The following is a 12,484-nucleotide window of genomic DNA, read 5'->3' as shown; positions in this document are numbered from 1 at the left end:
TTCAGTAGGTGGAAATCGATGAAGAGTCAAAACAGCATTTGAATATTAATACACATAAGAGCTTGTACAAACTGAATAGACTCACTTATGGAGTGGATAGTGCGCCTGCCATTTTCCAAAAACTAATGGATCAAGTGTTGCAAGGTTTAGACAAAGTCATGGTAACTTAATGACATATTGACCACAGGCCAGAACCACGAGCAGCACATGAGAACTCTAGAGGAAGTGTTAAAAAGGCTACAAAGTCACAACTTTCGAGTGAACATGAACAAATGCACTTTCTTCCAATATAGTGTGTTATATTTGGGACACATGATTGATGCAGAGGGAATTCATCCCCTGAGAGACAAGTGTGAGGCTATTTCCAACCCCAAGTAATGTGACTGACTGTGTTGAGGTCCGTCCTCTCATTGTTACATTATTATGTGTTACATTATTATGGGAAGTTCATGCCCAACTTATCTATCATGATAGGCCCCATGACAGAGTTGCTATGTAAACTTGTCAAATGGGAGTGGTCAGATTCATGTAACAAGGCTTTTGAAGAAGCTAAGAAACAGGTAATTTCAAACAAAGTCTTAGTACACTTGAACTCAGAGTTACCACTCATACTGGCGTGCGATGCGTCATTCATAGGGGTGGGTGCCGTAATTTCTCACCAAATGCCAGACAGATGCGAGAAATTGCTTTTGCTTCAAGAATGCTCACAAAACCAGAGAGAATTACTCACAGATTGAAAAAGAAAACACCAGGCCTAGTTTTGGGGGTAATGAAATTTAATGAGTACTTGTTTGGATGCAAGTTTAGTTTGATTACTGATCACAAACTGTTACTGAAAATCGTAGGTCCAAAAACAGGAGTTCCTCCATTAGCAGCAGCTAGAATGTAAAGATGGTCATTCATTTTAGCTGCTTATTCTTATGAGAACGGGTACAAACCATCAGAACAACATAGAAATGCAGATGCATTATGCAGACTGCCAATTGCAGATGATGATTTTCCAAGATCAAATCCAGTATTTTGAATTTCATACCTTTTCCTATCACCGCGAAGCAGACTGCATGCAAAACTGAAAAAGATCCAGCACTGGCGAAAGTGAAACAGTATGTTTTGTCAGGATGGCCAAAACATGTAACTGATGAAAACATTCAGCCATATTTGAGATGAAAATCTGATCTGACACTGGAAGATGACTGTTTACTTTGGGGATTCCGAGTAATCGTTTCAGAAAGTTTGCAAAACAGGTTACTTGCTGACCTACATGACAGTCACTGGAGCATGTAAGAATGAAGTCCTTGCCTTCGAAGCTTATTATGGTGGCCAACATTGGATGAAGATGTTGAAACTGAGGTTAAACCGCATGAAATCTGTTAACAACAGCGTAGTGTATCAGCTACAGCTCCAGTACATACATGGAAATGGGTTTCAGGTCCATGGGACAGAATTCACCTTGATTTTGCAGAATCCAAAGGTCAAATGTTCTTAGTAGTGATGGATGCGTTTGCCAGATGGTTAGAAATCATCCATATGCCACGTGGGACACTCCTGCGGGCTTCAAATGGATTGACTGAAAGGCTGGTGCAAAATTTTAAGAGGTCCTTAAGCCCCTTTCACATCGGCGCAAACATAGAGTAGCATTTTGTTGCATTTAGAGTACGCCTGAAATGCACACGTACTCTGCATTTTCCTGCGTGTGTGTATGTATATATATATATATATATAGAGAGAGAGAGAGAGAGAGAGAGAGAGAGAGAGAGAGAGAGAGAGAGAGAGAGAGAGAGAGAGAGAGAGAGAGAGAGAGAGAGAGAGAGAGAGAGCGCGCTGTCTCTCTGTCTGATCTTTTTTTTTCGAGACTTGCTGTTTGTATTCTCTGGATTTCGAAAGAAATCTTTTTTATGACTTGAAAGAATGTAATCATGTTTTCTGATGTGCATTTTAATGGATGGATCCCTGCCGGCACATGCACACACGCCGGGCTGTGTGGATTATTTATCACAGACTCACGTACGTTGGCTCACGTGCTGCCTGTTCACATGTGAAACTGAAACCTTTTCACACTTGAAGTTACATTTCTGTAAACTGCTGCCTGGTTTGCACAAACCGAGGCACAGTTTGCTCTGAGAAATCACTGTGTCAGCCCTCAGCACCACCAAGACAACGAGGGTGATCGCGCTCCTGCAAAGCCTCCCTGCTGTGAACAAATACACAGCCATCAAGGATCGTGTTGGCACTCATCAGCAGCGCCACGGCAATGATGGTGATCGTGCTCCTTCAAAGCCTCTCTTTACACAGTAGCGCTCACAAACCGGCTTCTGTTTCTAGCACGTAATGTTCAGCGCCACCGACTCAGTTTCTACAGTGTACAGTTGTGTAGATTTGCATGCTGTAGCTCAGTGTAGCACAGACTTACATGCAAAAGAGCAGATTTGCTTAAAACGGGGTGCTTTAATCATCCAGTGCTCTAGGCAAAAAGAAAATGAAACACGTTTAATTTCTTCTGCTTGTTGCTTCGTTGGGGAGCAAAAACTCAGCGCTGAGCTTCATAACTCAATGTAGTAGGTACGTCACAATGTGTAACTCTAGGTTTGCGCTGGTGTGAAAGGGGCTTTAGCCAAAGGTCGAGCACTTGGTGCTATGACGCTGCAAGAATGTTTTGCAAAATTCTTGTTTGGGTATCGTAATATGCCACATGTAACAACAGGGAAAACATCAGCAGAACTGCTCCTGAAAAGGCAGGTTTGCACCAGGTTGTCTTTGGTGAAATCAAAATACTTTGAAAAGGTCCGGGAATGCTCATGCAAAAGGGAGACTCAGAGAATTCTATATTGGTCGACTGTACTACAGGGGAGGAGAGAAATGGGTGAATGGAGAATTTACCAAAGTTCTGGGTCCTGTTACGTACATGGTGTCTGTGAATGGAATGTGTATAAAGAGACATGTAAATCAGTTGTTGAAAGACAAGCACGCATCATTAACGACCGTTATCTGCATGTCATAATGATGAAAATATGTAGTGCCCTAGATGAATAAGAGACTTAGGTGTGCCACTCTCCACGATGACACGAAACATCATGTGACGTCTTGTTGATGTCGCTGCATGCTCTGGCATGTGACAACACATATTGATGATGTTGCGCATTGATGTTGTGATTCTTGCTATATTTTGGCAGGTCGAGCTGTGCTTGTGGTGTTGTACTGTGACACTGCTTCACTGCAGCACCAGCAGTGTGGTAGTGCTTTACTCTATGGTCACAATAGCTACAAGCGACGGAATCAAAGTGAGATTCATTTTCAACCAGAGTGGGTATTTTTCAGTGACAAGATAGAATAGTCGGTATGCTGCCAGCTAGGCGGGCCAAAATAGACGACAAGTAAATTTTATGCAAATGTTGAGCAACGCAATATGGCAACTGCCAATATGAGTGACAAGGCAGAATGACGTTAGCTAGTCGCTCGCTTGAGCAAAATAATCCAAGATGGCGACATACGCTCTGAAATGGCTGTGTTTCTGTGTAAATGTAATATGTTTGCCATTTTTTTCTGATATATTTTGAAAAATTAGCAATAAATAAACACTCCTTAAATATAAAAATGTTGTTTTTTGTAACCAAATAACACATTTGAAGCGAAACATCTTAAGGAGATGTAAGCATGCTAAGTAGTGATACAGGAACTGAAACAGTTAAGAAGCCAAGCATGGAAGAAAAACTCACATTAACAGTGTCAGGTTTGCACGTCCTGTATAATCTATCATTAAACACTGTGCACAGTAAGGCCAAGTAACCATGAGCTGGCCACACCCCGGGAACACCCACAAAGCGACAAATGCCAACTGCTTATAACCGTCATTTGTAGCTGATTTGACCAAAGTGTAACCAGGTGCACGTTCACTTGTTTTTACGAAGCACTTTGAGAAGAACCTGTAAAAAAACAAAAAACAAAAAACAAAATAGAATAGAATAGTCATACAAAGACTTGTATGAATATTGTACTTCAGGTCATGTGGTGTCTGCATGTGGAGTTTCTCCTCATGTAACCACACAGTCCAAACTCAAACGGGTTTGGGCGGGGGTGTATTAGTCCAGGTGCACAGCACAGATGGCGGTAGAACTGGTTCCAGCCCCCATGATCATCAGCATGAACAAACCTAGTCAGCACTGTGCCAAGGTGAGTGCAGCGGCGTGGTACTGTACCTTTGCAGGTGAAGCACTTGAGGTGGAAGTGCCTGTTCTGCACACGAAGCACCTCACCCTTACATGGCTCCCCACACTTATAGCACTGAATCAGGGGCTTCTCTGAGGAGTGGTGGTGTGGGTCCTGCGCATGTGCCACTGCAAGAGAGGAGATGTTAGTATTACTACCAAACAGTAATGTCAGTGACTCAGTGTGGTTACACAATGTGGCAGTGAGGGCGCCGCTGTGTGTTAGACTGCAGAGCGGTTGTTTTTAGCCGTTCTTATCTGAGGACATGCTCTGTATGAGGAGCTGAGTCTGCAACATCACTCAAACACCGAAGATAAAGACCAACAGCAAGACGTCTGTCAGGATACAAAACACATAGCTGAGCAGGACAGCTGACGTTGTGGTCACAGCACAACAACAACCTAAATATAGACTGAGTGAATCACTGAGGAATGAAGGACTGAAAACACTCAACAGAATAAATCTCAGTAAATGTCAAACTGAAGCACAATTCTCTTTCAGTATCCACTTGAAGGTATTGTCATCCTGATGAGAAAGGTATGATTTCCTGTAGGTTTATGATGCATGGTGAGTGTTGTGATGTTGTCTTTTTGTGGTGTGAAACCCATCCTGAAATGAGCAGTCACAGATTACAGAACATCACCCCTTGAATTAGTCACTTCATAAGAAAAGAACTCAATGAGTTTTCTGATTGTGAGACCTTTATTGAATTGGGTGAAATCACAATACAAAGAAACCACAGGGTACAGCCTCGAATAAATAATACCTCAAGCTATTGTCCCAGTTATACCTGGAGGTGTTGTGTGTTGGGGGGTGTGGCTGGATATTTTGGTGTTCTTTTCTTTTCTTTGCTCTTCAGGTGGCATGGAAACTGATTTGTCTGTGGAGAAGGTGCTGGCTGAAGAGTCCTTCACCCTCATCAACATCATGTGTAGCACCTGTGACGGGTGCTCACATGCAACCTTAAAGACTTTCAGCTGAAGCAGATAATTGGATGGCGTTCTGCATTTAAGTCATGTGTGATTCAAGCAGAACTGCCGGGAACTCGACCTTGTGATGTTCGTTTGTGAGACGCTGAGGACCGCGCCTGGGTTTGACACATCGAGCCCGTGAAGCAAGGAAGGGTGAGGACACATGCTGTCAGCACACATTAAAGGTAATTAAGTGTTTGACTAATTGTTTATAGTAACTTGGTGTTTTGTTACACAGTATACTTGAATTGTGATGAGAATTGTGCAGCTTGCTTCTCACTGCTGTGGCATGCGGATAAATGATCCTCCACCTGTTATGAGAAGCTGCTCATTTGCATAAAGTTAAAAAAGATACAGACCTGAATGTGTTGCTGATAGCGTGTGTCTTTTGAAAGATATTGTTGTAACTGCTGACTTACCTCACATCTTCTTTGCTTCACAGAGAGTCAGTTTGTTGTGTCCACCTGGGGGGTGTTTGGCGGTGGTAGTGGGTCCAGGAGCGCCGGGCTTTGATCCTTGCGGGCGCTGGAGAGTGTACCAACAGTCACTCCACCAGAAGGACGCTATTTTTGTTTTTACACTTTTTATGCACAGCGGGTGTAATAAATATATTGTTTTTGGAACCGCTTTTCTGGTTATTTGTAGCGCTGGGTTCTGTCTGACGCAGGTCCGCTCCTCAACCCGCGTCGACACATAACAGGAGGTATAGAATGGGCTGGCCCACCTTAACCCCAGGTATTGTGAGCAGGCAGTATGTATTAGGGTGGTACACCAGCTTACACGGGACCTTTGGCAGGTCTTTAGGGCATTGGTGCAACCTGTCTTATTGTATGGTGGATGACTGGATGTCTTAGGCACTAGTTCCCTTCAGTGGATATGGGGGTACCTCTGGAATTTCTTTGTGTCAGTGAGTAGTGAGACTCAGGTGAGGGGTATCACTTGCATTGTCAGGGACATGTGGCCTTTTCCTCTGTGCATGATGAGGCACGTAGGTGCCTTAGCATCTGAATGACACTGATGGTGTACTTTCCATTTTGTTACATGTATAAAAACACATATCAAAAACTGTGTTAGTTTTTGATATGAACTCACCTTAGAAACTACTAAGGTGGGTTCATGACTAGGAGAGTCCAAAGTTTAAAATGTGAAATCTTCTCTGGCCCACACCAACTTTTAATCATATTTACTGCCATAATGATAACTGACTCATGGATCAGCATCCTGATCATAACCAGTGTTAGACTGATTTATTATACATGCAGGTAGAACTGTCATGTCACAACAGTAAATATGTGATTTTGGGACACACTGTAGAGAAATGTGAAGGGGTTGCTTGCTTTTTCCCCTCTATGATGCATTTTGTCCAAACAAAACAACTTCTTAGTTGTTGAAATAAAACTTAAATGAACACCCTTCAAACAGCACAGGGTGTCCGACATGAAGATAACCAATCAGATCAAAGAACAAACAAGTTAAGAAACACCAACACCCACTGTGAAGAACCTCATCCAGCTGACTGCCTAACTAGGAACAGCATCACCATCAGGCCCACCTTGGTACTACAAGCACTACAGGCCTGCAGGCCCAGAGAGGAATCAAACCAACTTACAGTTGTAAAAAAAAAAGTTGTGAATTAGAATTAGAATGTACTTTTATTTCATGTTTATCTTTGGTTTTCAGCTTTACTTTAGTTTGATGAGCACTGATGTGTGTACAAGTAGAGTGTCCCAACCAGTGAGAACCAGCTTATGTAAGGTGTATATGAATGACAGAAAACCTCTGATGGATTGTAGACCAGGCTTTTCTTATTCTATGGTGGAATCACGTTCTGCTATCTCATGACAGCAATGCACAAACACTGTGCCTGACCACACCTCATTTTCAGACCAACACTGCCGTGGGTGCCCATATGACTACACTTATACCATGTGGATGTTGCGTGTAAAAAAAACAGCTGCACCAACTGAAACTGGCAATAACACATGCTGTACGCTGGGGGCAAGTAAGTCCAAAATGGATCCTGAAGCCCACTGATAGTGCTTATCTCTGTATTCTGTAGCATGATGTCAGTGGGGAACTGTTCTCTAAGTAGTCTTAAAGGCAGATATTAAGAACAGATTTAAGTGTGACGAAGAAGAAGTTCTATTCAGGCCTTAAGGCCTGCTGGTGCGAATCTCCAGATTCCATAGAATAAAGTAGATGACACCGAGACACAACATCAGACACCAGTCCAGCACAGATTACTTCACCAAGCAAAGCCAGTACCAAGTTACAGCTGGATGGAATGGGACAATGCAGGTCAAGTGTCTTGTCCAAGGAGAGAGACAAGCACCATAAGCAAGATTCGAACACAAGTCTCCAGTTTGGCAGGTCAGCTCTCTTTATCCACTGAGCTAAATGCTCTACGGGATCTTGATTAAGGGACCATTTTGTCAAATTTTTTGACATCTGTAAGCCAGAGAAGTTGGAGTAAATGTATCTAAACAACCAGCACTGTGTGAACTAGGGACCTGAGTAAAGGCAACATGACACACAAATTTGATCCCCGTGCAATTCGTCATGCCAATGCATCCTGCTTTGTCCCACTTGACGCCACGCTTTGTCCGGCTTGATGCCACACTATATAAAATAATCATTTCGTAGCCAATGAGGCATTTACTCTAAGATCTTGGCTGATGACACGTCGCGGTGGAGCCGCATGGCGCAAAGCAACACCGTGATGAAGCCTTCCGGGACATGTTGGGGCATGTCCAGCTCATGCACAATCACAATCGGATAATCACACGACTGAAAAGCAACCGGAATCCATCTCAAAGCCGTCCTGTGAGACCAACACCGAGGTGGTTTTGTCCCACGTAATGAACGGCTCCGTGGCGCGTCCCTCCGCTTTTCTTTCCATGAAAAAAACTCCTGTAACAGTGGAATGTGCCAAAAAAGTGCTGATGTCCACACCTTCTGCCTTTTTGTGAAAGTCAGACGAGGTCCCGGATCAACAAAGTCTTCATGTTGGAAATGATCTGGTTGTTTCAGCGGGGTCTGAGCATGTCGATCAGCGCTGGGAGCGTGCCGTGCTCTCAGCAGTTGTGGGCCGTCCTTAAAGCGTGGCTGATGCAATCACACGTGATTCAAATCCATATGGTTTTTGAAAAAAATAAAAAGGTCCGATACTTTTCTAACAGACCTCGTATATATATATATATATATATATATATATATATATATATATATATATATATATATATATATATATATATATATATATATATATACAGTAGTGTTCAGAATAATAGTAGTGCTATGTGACTAAAAAGATTAATCCGGGTTTTGAGTATATTTCTTATTGTTTTTTCTTTTGCCTTTAAACACATAAAAATGCAAAATAGAATGATAAATATCATTCTAATCTGATACTAAATATCATATTTGATGTTCAGTTTTACACACACAACAAACCAAATACAGTAAGATAAGATAAGATAAACTTTATTGATCTGACGTCAGCTCTTAAAAAAAAACACAAGATGGGTGTAAGTAGAGGAAAATGTTCATTGAACAGTGTGTGCAAGGATAAGCAATAATAATAATATTTGTAACAGTACAGGACATAAAATGAGGTAGAAATAGAATATATATGTACATACAGTAGTGTTCAGAATAATAGCAGTGCTATGTAACTAAAAAGATGAATCCAGGTTTTGAGTATATTTCTTATTGTTTGATGGGAAACAAGGTACCAGTAGATTCAGTAGATTCTCACAAATCCAACAAGACCAAGCATTCATGATATGCACACTCTTAAGGCTATGAAATTGGGCTATTAGTAAACAAAAGTAGAAAAGGGGGTGTTTTATATATATATATATATATATATATATATATATATATATATATATATATATATATATATATATATATATATATATATATATATATATATATATATATATATATATATATATATATATATATGAGGTCTGTCCAAAAAGTATCAGACCTTTTATTTGAATCATGTGATACCCAGCTTTATCTATCCATGAAGCCAGAGGACACACACCAATTAGCTAAACTGCAGGATTGTCTTACAGACATAAAGACATGGATGACCTCTAATTTCCTGCTTTTAAACTCAGATAAAACTGAAGTTATTGTACTTGGCCCCACAAATCTTAGAAACATGGTGTCTAACCAGATCCTTACTCTGGATGGCATTACCCTGACCTCTAGTAATACTGTGAGAAATCTTGGAGTCATTTTTGATCAGGATATGTCATTCAAAGCGCATATTAAACAAATATGTAGGACTGCTTTTTTGCATTTACGCAATATCTCTAAAATCAGAAAGGTCTTGTCTCAGAGTGATGCTGAAAAACTAATTCATGCATTTATTTCCTCTAGGCTGGACTATTGTAATTCATTATTATCAGGTTGTCCTAAAAGTTCCCTAAAAAGCCTTCAGTTAATTCAAAATGCTGCAGCTAGAGTGCTGACGGGGACTAGAAGGAGAGAGCATATCTCACCCATATTGGCCTCTCTTCATTGGCTTCCTGTTAATTCTAGAATAGAATTTAAAATTCTTCTTCTTACTTATAAGGTTTTGAATAATCAGGTCCCATCTTATCTTAGGGACCTCGTAGTACCATATCACCCCAATAGAGCGCTTCGCTCTCAGACTGCAGGCTTACTTGTAGTTCCTAGGGTTTGTAAGAGTAGAATGGGAGGCAGAGCCTTCAGCTTTCAGGCTCCTCTCCTGTGGAACCAGCTCCCAATTCAGATCAGGGAGACAGACACCCTCTCTACTTTTAAGATTAGGCTTAAAACTTTCCTTTTCGCTAAAGCTTATAGTTAGGGCTGGATCAGGTGACCCTGAACCATCCCTTAGTTATGCTGCTATAGACGTAGACTGCTGGGGGGTTCCCATGATGCACTGTTTCTTTCTCTTTTTGCTCTGTATGCACCACTCTGCATTTAATCATTAGTGATCGATCTCTGCTCCCCTCCACAGCATGTCTTTTTCCTGGTTCTCTCCCTCAGCCCCAACCAGTCCCAGCAGAAGACTGCCCCTCCCTGAGCCTGGTTCTGCTGGAGGTTTCTTCCTGTTAAAAGGGAGTTTTTCCTTCCCACTGTAGCCAAGTGCTTGCTCACAGGGGGTCGTTTTGACCGTTGGGGTTTTACATCATTATTGTATGGCCTTGCCTTACAATATAAAGCGCCTTGGGGCAACTGTTTGTTGTGATTTGGCGCTATATAAAAAAAAAATTGATTGATTGAATTGAATTGATTGCATGAGTCAACCTTGAACCTTCATGCGCATGCCTGATTTTTTTCACGCCCGTCGGTTGCATCATTCGCCTGTGAGCAGGCTTTGTGTGAGCACTGGTCCTCCCCCCTCGTTGGATTTTCATTGCGAGGAAAATGTCTGAACGTTTCGGAGCTTTGCTGCATCAAATTTTTCCAGAAACTATGAGAGACAGCCAGGTGGAAACCATTCGGAAGATTCAGACGGCTTTCGGTGACGATCCTATGGGCATCACACAGATTAAGGAGTGTTACAACCGGTTTAAAGACGGCACACAATGGCGGAGGGTGCGCCGCGCTCTGAGCGGCGATCGACAGGCTGAAACGACCAGATCATTTCCAAAGTGAACGCTGTGTTGATCCGGGATGTCGTCTGACTACCAGAGAAATTGCAGAAGAGGTGGACATCAGCATTTTTTCGGCACATTCCACTGTTACAGGAGATTTTGTAATGAAAGACGTGCGGACGTTGGAAGTCTCACAGGACATGTTGTGACATGTCCAGCTCTGACACAATTCCTCGGATACTCACTCGACTGAAAAGCCACCGAAAGCCGTCTGAATCTTCCGAATGGTTTCCACCTGGCTGTCTCTCAGTTTCTGGAAAAATTTGATTCAGCACTGCTCCAATCGTTCGGACATTTTCCTCGCAATGAAAATCCAACGAGGGGGGTGGACCAGTGCTCACTCAAAGCCTACTCACAGGGGAATGACGCAACCGACAGGCGTGAAAAAAATCACGCATGCGCACGAAGGTTCAAGGTTGGCTCATGCAAGCACACGTGATTCAAATCCATAAGGTTTTTGAAAAAAATAAAAAGGTCTGATACTTTTGGACAGACCTTGTATATATATATATATATATATATATATATATATATATATAAAACAGCAGATATATATGTAGAGAGAGAGACAGAGAACGAGAGAGATATTTGCTTTTGTTTTAATTAGTATAATGGTGGTAATAGTGGATATTATGAGTCTTTGACTTACTATCTACGATATTTCAGAGCTAGTGTTGACTGACTACTCATAATTATGGGAAGGCTAAATGCTACTCTTGATCATAACTATTAAAAAGAGAACGAGAACTAATATCATCATGTTAACGCCTCCCTTATATGTAATATATTTTTGTTACATTGTCTTTCACATAAAGGATGACAGCGGGTCTTTGTCTGGCATTTCTTGGGTTAATCTTTTCTTTCCTCAGCTTGGATGCCCTTTCTTCTTCTTCCTTTTCTTCAGCTGATAACATTGTCCTCTTTTTAGCACTCTGGAAAACCTTCTTTTGATTTTCCTATGAATGTATGTTTCATTGTCATTGTGAAGGTCTGAAATGAAGTTAAAAAAATTGTAATGTAACATGTAATGCATTGGTTACAAAATACATAAAAAGATGGAGGGAGCATTTAGAATTGAAAAGTAATTTTGTTTATTTTGGGATGCAATATGTAAAAACTGGACAAACATTTTTATACTGGAACACTCTTTAAAGGAAATAATCGTAGGACTTCATCAATCACAACATCAAATTAACAAACAATCACTGATCATCAACAAACAGCCTATAAAATTAAAATGGGATTTAAAAAACAGACGGCAAAGAGTGTATTCTGGTTATGTAAGTGGAAAGTACAGTGCAAAAGTTGGGGAGAGTATTGTGTGCAACGTAAAATACTGCATAATTTGAAAATGCTGAGTGAATGGATGATTAGTCGAAAATATGCTGTGCTACTGGTGAAAATGGTGTCTGCTTTGTTGTTGTTGTGTGTCAGATCTACGTGGTTTCTGGGGAATTCCCTTTGGCAACGGAATGTAAACAAAACCATGTGACCCCAGCCTCGCTGTCACATCATAACAATGAGGACTTTTCCCATATTGGATGCCAGAATTCTGAACAGTTTGGGCTTAAATCTGTTGTATGGCTGGGGGGCCTGGCTGCCTTTTTGTTTCTGTCTTTTGTTTTTCCTTCCAGGTGGCTTGCATTTGGGACTGAGTGGCTGTGTTGC

The 12,484-nt window shown here is 41.4% G+C and overlaps 1 protein-coding gene across 1 annotated transcript in view; it reads right to left on the bottom strand.

Annotated features, from left to right (window-relative positions):
* The window catches only part of ablim1a (actin binding LIM protein 1a), a 270,896-nt gene that overhangs the window by 175,238 nt on the left and 83,174 nt on the right, over window positions 1-12,484 (bottom strand). The window contains exon 2 of the mRNA XM_034184185.1: window positions 4,194-4,331. Coding sequence (XP_034040076.1) covers window positions 4,194-4,331 — 138 coding nt within the window. The remainder of the gene's footprint in view (window positions 1-4,193; window positions 4,332-12,484) is intronic.

Source organism: Thalassophryne amazonica, chromosome 13 (genome assembly GCF_902500255.1).
Source record: "Thalassophryne amazonica chromosome 13, fThaAma1.1, whole genome shotgun sequence".
In the NCBI taxonomy this organism is placed as follows: domain Eukaryota; kingdom Metazoa; phylum Chordata; class Actinopteri; order Batrachoidiformes; family Batrachoididae; genus Thalassophryne; species Thalassophryne amazonica.
Note: the sequence above shows the minus strand (reverse complement) of the source record. Positions and strands in the feature narration are given on the sequence as shown.